The sequence below is a fragment of the Anolis sagrei genome, chromosome 1 (assembly GCF_037176765.1).
Source record: "Anolis sagrei isolate rAnoSag1 chromosome 1, rAnoSag1.mat, whole genome shotgun sequence".
Lineage (NCBI taxonomy): Eukaryota > Metazoa > Chordata > Lepidosauria > Squamata > Dactyloidae > Anolis > Anolis sagrei.
The window spans coordinates 87,016,488-87,030,960 of NC_090021.1; the positions used below are offsets into that span (position 1 = coordinate 87,016,488).

The window sequence follows — 14,473 nt, forward strand, 5'->3', positions numbered from 1 at the left end:
GTTCTTCCTCTGAGAAATGGAGCACTGACACTATTAACCAAGCTGGACTCCAAATGCTTTTAAAGGATTTTTAAAAGTCCAAATCTCTTGATCCTCAGATGCTGTAAAAGCTAAGGAATTAAATACTTGTGAAATGGCTGTGTGACTATGTGAGAGCTAGTCCTAGACATTTTGCTGCCTGATGTAGAGCAGAAATTGGCACTCCTACCTGCCAAATGAAACTGTATAGTACCCTAAACCAGCCATTATTTTGGTGCCTGAGGCAGAAATTCGCAATCAACTCTTTCCATCTCCTGGGCGATAAAACTATAATAACAAGAAATTAAACAGCTAACAATTCAGTGCCCTTTCATGACACCAAAACCTGCTACCAAAGATGCCTGAAGCAAGAGTGAATCACAAAATGTATATTCTCCCCCCACCCCACCCCACCCCCATCCCAATGCAGTGGTCTTTAAACCACAAGTAGATCTTTACAGCCTAGGGAAAATACTGATGGTATTACCATTTAAAATATATATTATTTCTCTTTTGAGAAAGAGAGAGAGATTTAGGAGTGAAAGAGGAAAAGAGTGACTAGATACAAATGAACATTTTTTAAAAGTTTAGTATTGTACCAAGAACCTTTCCCCCAGTATTGTATGAATTTTGAAGCCTTGGGCCTCCAAGTATGCATTCTGAACATATGCAGGAGGATTTACATGCATTTACATATGTACACACAGAGAGGCACTGGTTAAAATCTTGGCAGTTTGAAACTGCCAGCCGCAGCAAGAGAGTTCCAAAAAGGACTACACTAAGGGGCACTGCGACACTACACAAGTATAGTATTTACATATATACACACAGAAGTCTTAACAGGATCACATAAACCTTAAGGTTCTACTTTTACTGCCATGGTTCCATGGAATATTGGGATTTGCAGTTCATTGTGTGCCTTAAAATTATTTTCAACTTCATGTGGCCCTAAGGCAGACTATTGGAAGAGCAATAAATCACAGAGTTTCCTTGGTAAGATTTGTTAAGGAAAAAGTTGCCTTCATCTGAGACTGCATGACTTACCCAAGGCCATCATCTAACAGAGTTCACGGCCAAGTGGGGAGTTGAACCCTGCTCTCCAGAGTGCTCTCCAGAGTCTACTTCAATGCTCAAATCACTACACCAGTCTGGAGTTTCCTCCTGTTTGGTAAAGTCCAGCTTTACTTCCCCATTTCTCAATTTGTTGGTGTTAAAAGTTATTTTGCAAGGGAAACATTTTGAATGCCACAAACTGCTGGTCTGTGAAGCAAAGCACAGACCAATGCTACATAGTTGCCTCAGCATTCCAAGACTCAGGAATAGTTCAATGAGATTCCTCCTGTAGTAGACCAGATGCCAGATTAATGTAGTTTCTGGTTGCTTGAGAGTTACTATTACAAATGGGCTTAACTAGCACTATACACTAAGCCTGGGTAACAACGAAAAAAATTGTTTCTAAAATCGATTTGTATTTGGGGGGTTTTTTTGTTTCGATATTTAAAATAATTACAAAATTTTCCTTTTAAAAAGTTCGATATTTACGAAATTTCGTAAATGGTAAAAAAATTAACGAATCGATTTCCGAAACAATAACGAATCGATTTGTTAATGGCAGACGCGACCGCGAAATACGCTAAAAAACCTCCAAAACCTTCTGAAGCTTCCCTCTCCCTCTGTTGTTGACTGTTGGTGTGATTTTATAATTTTTTTTCACTAATTAAACCATAAAACTGGCCCAGTCATGCGGAAATAATAACGAAACGACCTCAAAACAATAACGAAATGAATACAATATCGAAATACGAAGCATTTACAAAACGTTTTTGAAAATTCTTTTTTTTAATAATTGCTCCAGAATGGTTCGTTATCGTTTTGTAATTGAAAAAATTAACGAATTATTAACGAATTACGAATTAACGAAACGAAACCGCCCAGCCCTACTATACACCATGCTATACCATACCACAAACTTTTTACAAACTTTATTACTATGTTATTATTTTATTTGATGTTAGTTTTGTTTATATGTACTTTTGCTCTATTGTAATTTGTATGGGCATGGCCTCATGTTAGCCGCCCCAAATCTCTTTGGAGAGATGGTGGCAGGGTATAAATAGTTTATTGTTGTTGTTATTATTATTATTCTATTTTTTGCTGGTTGTGTGAGAGTTCCTGTTAACTAAGAGTCTACTGTAGTTTGTTACAGGAGTCTTTAATATTTATTGACTGTTATAGCAGTGTTTTGCATTTTTTTAAAAAAAGTCCAACTTCCCTCTTTCTCAAATTGCTGCTAACCTTCTAAGGGAAAAAGTGGGGAATGGCACAGGCTGCTGGCCTGTGAAAGCAAAACACAGGTTGTGTGGCATTTTGCTAAACATCCCCAACTGAGCAAGACCCAGGAATGCTCCCAGAGCTGGGAAAAGACCCATCCAATCCAACTCCATTGTGCCATGCAATCCTGCACGACTTTGGCATGGGCAAACTTTGGTCCTCCAGGTGTTTTGGACTTCAACTCCCAAAATTCCTAATAGCTGGCTGACTATGGGGCCTTCCACACAACCTTATATTTCAGAATATCAAGGCAGAAAATTCCACAATATCTGCTTTGAACTTATTTGAGTCCAGCTAGTCCTAGACATTTTACGGTATGATGTAGAGTTGCAATTGTCACTCCCACCTCCCAAATGAAACTGTATAATACCCAAAGGGCCCTTCCGCATAGCCCTATATCCCAGGATATCAAGGTAGGAAATCCCACATTATCTGAGTATGGACTCAGATAACCCAGTTCAAAGCAGATATTGTGGGATTTTCTGCCTTGATATTCTGGGATACAGGGATATGTAGAAAGACCCTCTGAGAGAGCTAACCCTAAACATTTTGCAGCCTGGTGTAGAGCAACAATTTACACTTCCAGCTCCCAAATGAAACTTCATAGTACCCTAAACCTGCCATTATTGTAGTGCCTGAGACAGAAATTCCCACCATCATCTCATTCCATGGGCGATAAAAACTATAACAATAAATTAAGCAGGTAACAATCCAGTGCCCTTTCATGACATCAAAACCCTGCTACCAAAGATGCCTGAAGCAAGAGGGAGCCACAAAATGTGTGTGTATTGTGGCTTTCATGGCCAGAATCATTGGGTTGGTGTAAGTTTTCCGGGCTGTATGTATATTCTTTTCCCTACCCCATCCTAATGCAGCTGTTAGGAACTGTGGGAGTTGAAGTGAAGTTTGCCCACGCCTGCTTGAGGATCTCCTCTATTTGACTCTTTCGAGTTCACGTTGGGACTGAAGGGGAGAGCTGGTCACGTGGGAGGAAGGGGTGAGGAAGTCCCTCTCTGACCAGCCCAGCCCCGCCCGGCTCGGGCTGGAGGGCGGGGCGCGCGGTCTCCTTGGCGACGCTTGTGACGCGCGCGCGCTGCCTATGTGGCGCCGGGGCGCGCGTGGCGGGGGGCGGGGCCGGGGGGGCGCGAGGGCACTCGGGCCATGCGGCGGCAGCAGCAGCGACGGCGCCGCGCGCGTGGCGGGTGGGCGGCGTGCGTGGGCGGCGAGGAGGAGGCGGGCAACCAGACCAGCAGCCGCCGCGCCGCGGGCAAGAAGAAGCCGCCCGCCCCGTCGTGCTGCAGCCTGTCCGGCGCGGAAAGCCCGCGGGAGATGGCGAGGCGCAAGAGCCCCGGGCGCTTCTCGCCGGCGTGCGGCTTCCTGGAGGCCTACAGCTCGGAGCCCGAGGTGGCGGGCGGCGAGGGCCGGAGGGGCCGCCTGGCCGGTCGGCCGGGAAAGAGCCGCGCCTGCTCCTCCTCGCTCCGCCGGCCCAAGCCCGCCTCGGCGCGCCGCCTCTCGGCCTGGCAGCCCGGGGGAGAGGGCTGCGCCACGCCCGGCACGGCCACCTCTTGCACCACCCTCTACGGCGGGGACTGGCCCGCCGGCCCGCGCGCCGAGGAGCCCTGGGCCAGCCCCGTGCCCCGCCCGCTCGACTACGCCGCCGCCGACTTCCCCACCGACGCCAGCAAGCCGGCCTCGCGCTGCCCCTCCTCCTACTCCTCCCTGGGCCCGCCCCCGAAGCCCGAGGCCAAAGAGCTCAGCCGACGGGACTGGCGGGAGCTCTGCGGGAGCAGCCCCAGCCTCGTGGACCTCATGCACTCCTTGCGGAAGTACGAGGAGGAAGAGGAGGAGGAAGCTGCTGCTGCTGCTGCAGCCTATGACCCCATCGGTGCCACCCCACACCTCCGCCACCCCCAGAAGCAGCCCAGGAAAGCCCACGACCACCAGATCCACCTCCATGACTTGGTGGACAAGCGCTACGAGGACCTGCTCCCCGAAAGGGACAAGAAGATCGCTGCCCTGATGCTGGCCCGGCACCAGGAGGAGGAGGAGATGAAGGACAGGCAGCTGCGGGTTTCCGACGCCTGGGAGAACCTGAGGCGGAAGGAGAAGAAGCACAAGGCCCGGCTGGACAAGGAGCGCCGGTACCATGTGGCCGACAGCCTGGAGCAGTGGCAGCGGGACCGCGACCAGAGGCTCTCCAAGCTCCGGCTGGAGGAACAGCAGCTCTTAGCCTCCAGGGAGAGGGACATGATGCTCCGCGACAAGAAGTGGAAGAAGCTGGCCAAAGAACAGGAGTCTCGGCGCAGAGAGAAATGCGAAAGTGCCCGGCTTCAAGCCGAGTACCGGAAACGTTGCCAGGAGAAGCAACTCTGGGAGAAAAAGCTAAGCGAGAGGAGTGCTCGGGAGCAGAGCTCTCATGCCTACAAGGAGAAGATGCTGCAGGCCCTGGAGAAGAGGCTGATGAAGGAAATGGAAAGGAAGAGGCGGAAAACAGATATGAATGAATACAGGCGGGCCCAGCACATGCACAAGGACCAAATGGATGACCGGCTGAAAGCGGATGAGCTCTACAAGAGGCTCTGTATCGAGCAGAAGCTCCAGCGGTCTCAGGAGATCCTGGAGCAGCTGCTGGAAGAGAGGAACAGGGAACTGAAGGAAAGGTCTTTCAAAGAGGAGGAGCAAGGCATGATCGCCAAGGTGCGAGCCAAAGAGACGGAGGAGGAGAAGAGACGGCGGAAGGAGATGTTGCTGCAGATTGCCGAGATGAAGATCCAGCAGGCCAGAGAGATCATGTCCAAAAATATTGATGACCGAGCACAGCATGTAAAAGAAATGAACTGCCTGAAGGAAAGGAACCACCATTGCCGCAAACAGAAGCTCGATTACGATGAAAAATGTCACCTACGGGAGTTGCAAGAAGCACTACGACGGAAGGATCAGAAAAGCAATCAGATCCTAAGGCACAAAGACACGGCTATTGAAGAATCGAGGAAAATTGCCAAAGCATCGTATGACCTTAGGGAAAAAGTGAGAGATCTGATCAACCATAATTCATTCGATCAGATGGCATTAGATGCCCATCGCAATGCAAGCGTCCTTAGAGGTCTCTAGTGAAGTGTAACGAAACATCCCAGAATGTCTTGTGCCCCTCAAAACATGGTTGTAATGTGTTCATTTTGTAGAATTATGCACTGCTGTACACTAAAGTGGTTTCAGCCTTAATTCATGTTTGACTCATAAGTCTTTGGTTGGATTGTGATTTAAAGAAGCTGTATACCACATCTCACTTAGCTTTATATATTGTATCTCATATATTACTTGGATTTGAACGTAAGTCACTACAGCTTTATACAATTAATTGTAGCCATGACATAATGGGTGATACCTTTTAATTTAATATTTCTGTAACAATCCTTTTAAGTGTGTTTTTACAATGGCAACCTGAAGTTCTTCATAAATTCTTGATTTCACATATATTTAATGACATTAGCATTTCATATCCAAGTATGCATCCATCACTCATAATCAAGAACATAGTGAAAGTTGCTCAATATTTTTATATTTCAATAAATATTTCTATAGTTCAATAAATATTTTTATACCCAAAGAAGCAAGTCTCCAGTGCACATAGCTAGCCCACTTATTTCTGTGAATCATATCATGGTGTCCATTTGGGGTGGCAAAGTGCCCCCTCAGATAATCTTGGGCTGAAATTCCTAAAATTTAAACACACTCAAATACACTGGGCTTTTGTGGGATTCGGTGAATTAGTGTATTCCCCATTAAGAATCATTTGACTGTTGGCTTCCCATTCCATTTATGTCAACATAAGATAGGTTGATTTTACTGGGATTTACAACAGTGCAATCCTTTGAATCAGCATCATAATTTAATCACTGGCAGGCTGAGGGTGTCTGAAGCAGAGAGGCAATCAAAGCATTCTTTCTAGAGGTTATCTATAGACGACTGGAACAAGTGTTACGTATAACTTTTCCCCCACTGGAAAAGAATATCCCACTTCTGACACCAATTTGTCATGAATGACTTTTCAATAACTTTGAAGCATAGGCGCTTTTTATTGCAATTTCCAGTGTGAGAGGGTATATCAGATTACAGAAAAACATTTAGACAAAGAATGGCATTGGACATGCAAACATACAGATTCTATGCAACTACATTGGATTTACAATTACATGGCTAACTAACAAAGGGGAATTACATTTTCACTCAACATTCACACCACATGTACATGCATTCATCTTCATGCATCCAAATATTACCATATCCTTTTCTCCCTCCTTGGAGAAGCACCTGTTAGGCCTGCTTTCCTGCAGCCTGCCAATGCATTGTTCCAAAACTTCCATAATGCCATAACTTCAAAACTCCAAAATACATCCTTTCCCTAAGCACAATGCCAAGGACCAAACCTCTGTTTTCTATACAGCAGAACCTGACTCCCTGCACAAAATCCAAGACTCCAAGGGCACACTTCTTCCTCTTCCCTTGAGAAAGAAGACCCAAAGTGATCAGACTGCTCCCTTGCAAATCTGCCACTCCATGATACACTATCTCTCTCCTTCCCATGGAGCAGAGTATAGCGGGTGGAACAGACTCCTCTGGTCTGCCACAACTTGGGCATTATTAGACTGAGTCATAAAAGACTCTGCTGATGTAGTCCCAAAGTTGTAAATGAATGATAGACTTCTTCCATCCTGGCTTCATCTCAGTTTCTTGACTAGATGTTGATCTTGATTGGTGTTGACAAACACAAGGCTTGTGTTGACTTCCTTCCTAACATTGTAAACATTTCTGTTATCATTGTCCCAGTTCTTATCAGAGTTTACTCTTCAGTTCTTATTAGCAACTTTTAATTACAGTCCAGCAAGCAGGTAGATAGTCATTGCAGGTCTTAATATTATACTGGTGTCTCCAAAATTATTAACTCCACTCACACAACTTCTTCCATTCATTCTCACACATCATTATTAAATCCACATTTATCAAATCTGCATATAGAATTTCTTGTGACACGAATTCATGTAGCACAGTGGTTCCCAACCTTTATTTGACCAGGGACCACTCTCCAACATTAGTACCCAAAGGGTTACAAAACAGTTTTTGGTCAACTTTTGATTTGGTTTGGTTATTTGGGGTGCTGATTCAGAAAATTTCATTGGATAAACCTCATCAGCTCTAGTTTCAGATACAAAACATATGCCATCCAGTAATCGCCATCTGCCCACACACAGAAAACCATAACTAATAATCTAGAACTGATGTGGTCTATCCAATGCAATTTTCTGAATCAGCACCGCAATTAACCCCAAGAGCAGACCTAAAAACAAAGAAACCAAGGTGTCCCCGCTTCCAGGCACCACATGGAATGGCTCCCTCAGGAAGAGGGAGGAGAAGCAGCAGTCTTGAGGCTTGTTGCACCTTTTGTGGGTAGTCAGCCTCTCCTCTCCTGACACTCCCATTGCCTCGTCACTATAGAGGGTTTCACAAGACCAGTCACTCTTCTTGCAGTGGTGTAGTGGTGAGGACACAGACCATATTTTAGTTCTTGGGGATGACTGGTTGTACACAGACTACAGGTTGGGAACCACTGATGTAGCCAAAATCAAATACACAGCTCAGCCTACTGATGTTAAACTGAAGTACTACAATTAAACAGACCTTTAAGCTAGATGGTAAGGGGCCCTCCCTCTCGACTACTGTTTATATTTATGTATATATTGACTGTATAAGTTGAGGGCAGGTTTTGAGGCCAAAATGTATCAATTTTGACATGACCTGTGGATAAGTCAAGGGTTATTCCATGGAAAGGCGAAAGTATCCATGCTGACTCAGGGAGTTTGCTATGGCCATGTACACACCCAGGCATTCAAAAAGATAGTTAGTTCACCTTCCTCGTGGTTCTGGGATAGACTAAGCTCTTGCCTTTTGTCACTAGTTCCTCACTCACAGCACTCACATTGACCCATGGATAAGTTCACACAATTTTGCAGGGTTGATTTTTTTTTTTACTAAACCATCTAGACTTTTACATGAATATATAAAGTTAATTTTGTACATTGCAGTCAGAGTTAACTATTTTTCCACATAAAGCCACAAACACAGTTATTAGAATACTTGACTAGGTTGGTCTTGAATCTTTAAAAAGTTGCCATCTGTCAGATATCTGAGCACATAAATGTCAGAATCCTTTTATATCACCCTAACCATTTATGTTCTGGGAGCTTCTGGCTGTAAATAATGAAAAAACAGTCCCATTTAATTTGAAGGTTAATTAGAAAAGATTCCTCCTATGGCACAGTAGCTACCCTGTATCTCAGTTCATTGGCCGAGAAATGAACTATTAAGAGGTGCAAGTGCAAACAGCCTGCATTCAGTGTTTACAGCTTCTGCAGAATTTAGCTCTCCACCCCTGCTTCTGGGCAAATAGAACAATTAGATTATACAAAGACTGCTGATACATTTCACCCTCATATTCTGCTCTTTTCCTAACTGAGGAATACTAACATAAATGAGAATTTTCATGATACACAACCAAACGTTTTCATGCCTTCTAGTTTACCAAACGTTATTGTCTTTTCTTTTGAGAACATTCCTGATCAAAATCATACATGGTGTCTGTGTCAAGTGATCAAAGCTTTCTTTTTAAGAAGTTGCTAAAATATGGCATTTTCAAGTTCCACATTTGTTAACTATGCCTTAGTAGTATGTTCAGCTTGAAAAGAAACCCTACAGATGCATCAGCCCCCCTCCCCCCATAATAACCGTGTTCAAAAGAGCCAACCAAAAATGACCAGCTATCTACGGATGATATAAGATGTTGGCTCAAGATTATGGTCTATATATTGAGTCTGTTAAATAGTTTAACCATGGCCTTTCTGATGTTGGACTGTTGACTCCTTTCAAGCTTAGTCAGAATAGCTAATGATGAAGAGTGTAATAACATCTGGAAGATCACAGTGACCCTCCCGCCTTAACCTAATCAAGCATATCTTTGACTATGGACCTCAACACATTGAGGTACCTAACATGGACAACAATGGGGGAATTTGTCAGGCAGTGTGACGAATCCATGAGGCACTGGGGGAAAGTGTATTGCAGAAACTAGTAAAGCTCTGGATAAATATGCTTCACATTAAAACAGGCACATCTTTCATGCTGAAGAATTGATAGGATCAGTTTGTGTGTAAGCTCACAGCAGCCGCTCCCAATAACGACACAGGACGCCAATCCGTAATCAATCAGGAACTTTTACTGCTGGACATTCATACACGAAGAAAGCCAGGATTGGCCGGCAGCTGCAGTTTAACCCTTATATACCCTCCCATACAATTGAATTCCCCTTTCCCGCCGGCCGAGAATCCCACGCAATATTCCCCGCCAAATGCCAACTGCTTCCCCCCAAGGCCACCAGCTGCACATTCTTATCAGCAGTCCATGTCAGGATTCTGGTTTTTTGCGCCAAGACTCAAGGCCTGGAAACCGGTTCCTGACATTTATGTATGGGACAAACTACTGTGGCAGAGTCTCCTTTGGAGATTTTTAAATGGAGACTGGATGACCATCTGCGAGGAGTCTTTTTATTGTGTAACCCCTGTGTGCTGGGGTACTAAACTGGATGGCCCCTGGAAACTCTTTGAATTCTATGTTTCTATGTTTCTGTTATTTTGCGTACCTAATGCCAGGTACTGTGGCAGGGAAGGAATGGGGACTTACTTTCAACTGAATGTGAGGTTCCTGATAGTATAGCATTTCTGAAATAAACCAGTGGAGGGCACTAAAGAGTTGCATAATAATTCCAAATTTCGAAAGAGCTGGTTGAAAAGGGTAGGCTTGGAACTGAAGATGTGATCTAGTTTTAATATGCAGCACTAGCCTACACATATTGATTCATTTATTCTATTGAAAAAAACCAGAATATTTTTCCTAGAGAATATTGGCCTAATCTAATGATTCTCAACCTTTTGGTCCCCAAGTGTTTTGGCCTACAACTCCCAGAAATCCCAGCCAGTTTACCGGCTGTTAGGATTTCTGGGAGTTGAAGGCCAAAACATCTGGGGACCCTCAGGTTGAGAACCACTGGTAATCAAGTTAAGAATCCGAAATCTGCATCCTCATCATCCGTCATAATCTTTACAGCCACCTTTTCTTCCAAAGTAGGTCTCAACGTGGCTTCCTAAAATCAACCAAATAATAAGCACATAGAAAGCCATAGGTAAAACATACGAAATATTATTGTAAAATTGCAAGTAACTGTCCATGGAATTAGAATCCATTAAACTAGTCAGTAAATCAGCACAATATTAAAAATTGGAAGACTGCAGAGTTGTAAAATGCTTAGCCATTAAAATGAAATATTTTATTGTTTATCCATTTACTCATAAAATGCGGTTCTTTTTTCCCACCAAAGTGTGCTCTATTGACTTATTCAGGATCAAATAATATTTGTTTTAAAAGTTGCATCCATCCAATTTGTTTTCTGTAGGCTGCATATACAGAGATGTGGCTGTGGTAATGAAGGATTGAGATATGCCATCCAAAATTAATCAGATATTTTGCTAGTTCTCTGTGAAGCTTACAAAGAGAGAAAAATACATGACATTTGCTTTCTGTCACATAAGACTTTTAGAGGTCAATAGTTCATTTTCATTTCTCAATGGTTCCTCTTATTGCTTGTTGCTGACTCAGATGTGACCCACATTTTAGACACAAGATGTCAAATGTGTAAATTCAGCTATCACAGCACTTCACTCTTTCCCTGTGGGGCATTCACTATATTGTCCTGCAGAGGTTCACCCTTTGCCCAGCATTGAAAAATGTCTGGAGTGAGATTTATGGGAGACGTGGGGGGCAATAGCACTAATGCTGACAACAGCACAGTTTTCTTCACCTTTTCACCCAGGCACAGAGGTGTTGGCTGAGCACTACTATTGAAGTGGTTTGAGGATTCATTGAATTGCTGGTTCTATATTGGGAGCTAGGAAATTGAATTGCCAGTTCTGGATTTGGGTAAGGGGAAACTAAGCAATCCAACCCTAACCTGTTTTGGTGGTTTGAATGTTGAGTCCAATGAAATTGATTTGGCCTGACTGGACTGTCACTCTTAACTTTCTTGTTGCCCCTGGAGCAGCCAGTCAGGAAGTTGCTCCTGGTGATGACAGAATGTTTTTGCTGATATTCCCTTCATCTACCATTCATTTTTGTAATTCTTTAAGACTGTAGCACATTCTCTCTGTGTCTCTCTCAGTAAGCTGAACTCCCAAGGTTGCAATGTTCAGACAATATGAAACTGAGATATAACAGAAATGGAAATTAAAATGACTTGTATATATAGCTACTGCCAATACTCAGGTTAAAATGTGATCCTTCAGCTCAGATTCTATTATCCATTAGTTACAGGTGGTATTACTACCAAAAACTTAATTAAAAGTGTAATGAAATTGATATCCCTTATTTATTTTATCAGATTTTCTTCTAATCAGTTCTTTCATGAGCCTTTGAAGTCCTTATTATTGCTTTCCAAAGCTTTCCTTTTCTCCACCAATACTGCAGTGGAGTCTTTCGTAGTTACAGTTATTTCCTGTCAACTTATGGCAATCTAATAAATTAGATATGTGCAGGAGTCCAGTCTCGCTACCTGTCGAGTGGACTTCCTCTTTTCTAACTGCCTTTCACTTTATGTTCAAACAACAATATCCCCATGAAAGTAATCTTCACTTCTAGGGAGATGGCAGATTTCGGTTGCTCTATGACCCATTCATTGGTCTTTTTAACAGTCCACGATAGTCCATGACTAATAGTCTCTTCTCAGACACCATAATTCAGCTGAGCTAGTTTTCTTTCTGTCAGTTTTTTTCACTGTGCGGTTTTCACACCTGTACATAAAATGGAGTCTACCTGTGTATAGATCAGCCTATTATGAGCGATTTGACACAGGACACTTTGTGTAATATATACATGAAGCCGTTGGGAGAGATCATCTGGAGTTTTGGGGTACGGTGTCATCTGTACGCAGATGATGTCCAACTCTGCCACTCCTTCCCACCTGCTACTAAGTAGGCTGTTCAAGTCCTGAACCGGTGCTTGGCCGCTGTAATGGACTGGATGAGGGCAAACAGATTGAAACTAAATCCAGACAAGACAGAGGTGCTCCTGGTCAGTCATAAGGCCAAACAGGGCATAGGGTTACAGCCTGTGCTTGATGGGGTCGCACTTCCCTGAAGGCGCAGGTCCGCAGTTTGGGAGTGATCCTGGACTCATCGCTGAGCCTGGAACCCCAGGTCTCGGCGGTGGCTGGGAGATCTTTTGCACAGTTAAAGCTTGTGCGCCAGCTGCGCCCGTACCTTGGGAAGTCGGACTTGGCCACGGTGGTACATGCTCTGGTTGCATCCCGTTTAGACTACTGCAACACTCTCTACGTGAGGTTGCCTTCGAAGACTTTTCGAAAGCTGCAATTAGTCCAACGCTCCACAGCCAGGCTACTAATGGGAGCGGGGTACAGGGAGCGCACAACTCCCTTGTTGCACCAGCTCCACTGGCTGCTAATTAGCTTCCGAGCACAATTCAAAGTGCTGGTTTTAACCTACTAAACCCTATACGGTTTGGGCCCAGTTTATCTCTCCGAACGTATTCTCCCATACAAACCACCAAGAGTGTTAAGATCGTCTGGAGAGGCCCTGCTCTCGGTCCCGCCATCTTTGCAGTCGCGTCTGGTGGGGACGAGAGACAGGGCCTTTTCTGTGGTGGCCTCCCAGCTATGGAATTCCCTCCCAAAGGAAATTAGATCTGCCCTCTCCCTCCTGACCTTTAGGAAGCTAGTGAAAACCTGGCTGTGGAACGAGGCCTTTGCAGAATGATGGGTGAGACCGATAATCAACCAAAGTATTGACCACAATACATGGACTGAATATATGGACTGAGTTGGACATGTTTTTATCTTGGCGAATGGCTTTTGTGTATTTATTTTATATGTATTGTTAATTTACTGTTGTTATATGTTGTTTTAGATTTTTACTGTTTAGCATTGAATTCTTGCTGTTAGCCAGTCTGAGTCCCTCTACGGAGGTTGAGAAGATCGGGATATAAAAGTTTTAAATAAATAAATAATAAATAATACTATTTCATGTGTAATCTGGAATGATGTCCTGAACCTCCATCCTGAACCTCCGTCTGAAGCATACCGCAGAATCATGCAGGAGGGCTTAGAAAAATGTTTGCTCTAGGCCTCCAGTGCTATTATCTAGAGCAAATTCCTGCAGAACATCTGGTGGAAGTTGACCATTAATTCACCCTGAAAGTTTAGAGAGGACACTTCTCTAGGCATTGTTGGGTCCTGCTGTGCAATTCTATGGAATTCAAAGTTTCAAAGACTAAAATTGTGCTTATTTATTTATTTATTTATTTATTTATTTACCACATTTATATACCGCCTTTCTCAGCCCGAAGACGACTCAGGGTGGTTCACAATCAGCAACAATTCAATGCCTCTACAACTATAAAATACAAGTTAAAACAGATTATAAATACAATTAAAACATTAACATATAATATAAAAACAATACAAAGCCATAAAAACATAATCTTCAACGTCGCCTTACTAAAGTCGTAATCCAAGTTCATTGTCAAATTGTTCCAAATTTCATCTTTATCTAATTATGTTGCATTAGCGAAAGCTTGCTCGAAGAGCCATGTTTTAACTGTCTTATGGAATGGCAGGAGGGAGGGGGCCAATCTTATATCCATGGGAAGGGTGTTCCACAGCTGAGGGGCCACCACTGAGAAAGCCTGTCTCTCATTCCCACCAAACACATCTGTGAAGGAGGCAGGACCAAGAGTATGGCCTCCCCAGAGTCCTAGATGGTTCATAAGGAAATATATGTTTGGACAGGTAAGCTGGGCTGGAACCATTTAGGGCTTTATAAGCTAAAGCCAGCACCTTGAATTGTGCCCGGTAGCAAACTGGCAGCCAGTGGAGCTGGTGCAACAGAGGAGTTGTATGCTTTCTGAGCGCCGCTCCTGTTAGCAGCCTGGTTGCATTGTGTTGGACCATTTGAAGCTTCCGAACAGTCTTCAAAGGCAACCCCATGTAGAGAGCATTGTAGTAGTCTAC

The 14,473-nt window shown here is 43.9% G+C and overlaps 1 protein-coding gene across 1 annotated transcript; it reads left to right on the top strand.

Moving 5' to 3' along the window:
- Positions 1-3,503: 3,503 nt before the first annotated feature.
- Positions 3,504-5,571, top strand: CCDC185 (coiled-coil domain containing 185). The gene has a single exon (XM_060753274.2). It carries the CDS (start codon positions 3,511-3,513, stop codon positions 5,458-5,460), a length of 1,950 nt encoding a protein of 649 aa, XP_060609257.2. The 5' UTR covers positions 3,504-3,510; the 3' UTR covers positions 5,461-5,571.
- Positions 5,572-14,473: the final 8,902 nt, after the last annotated feature.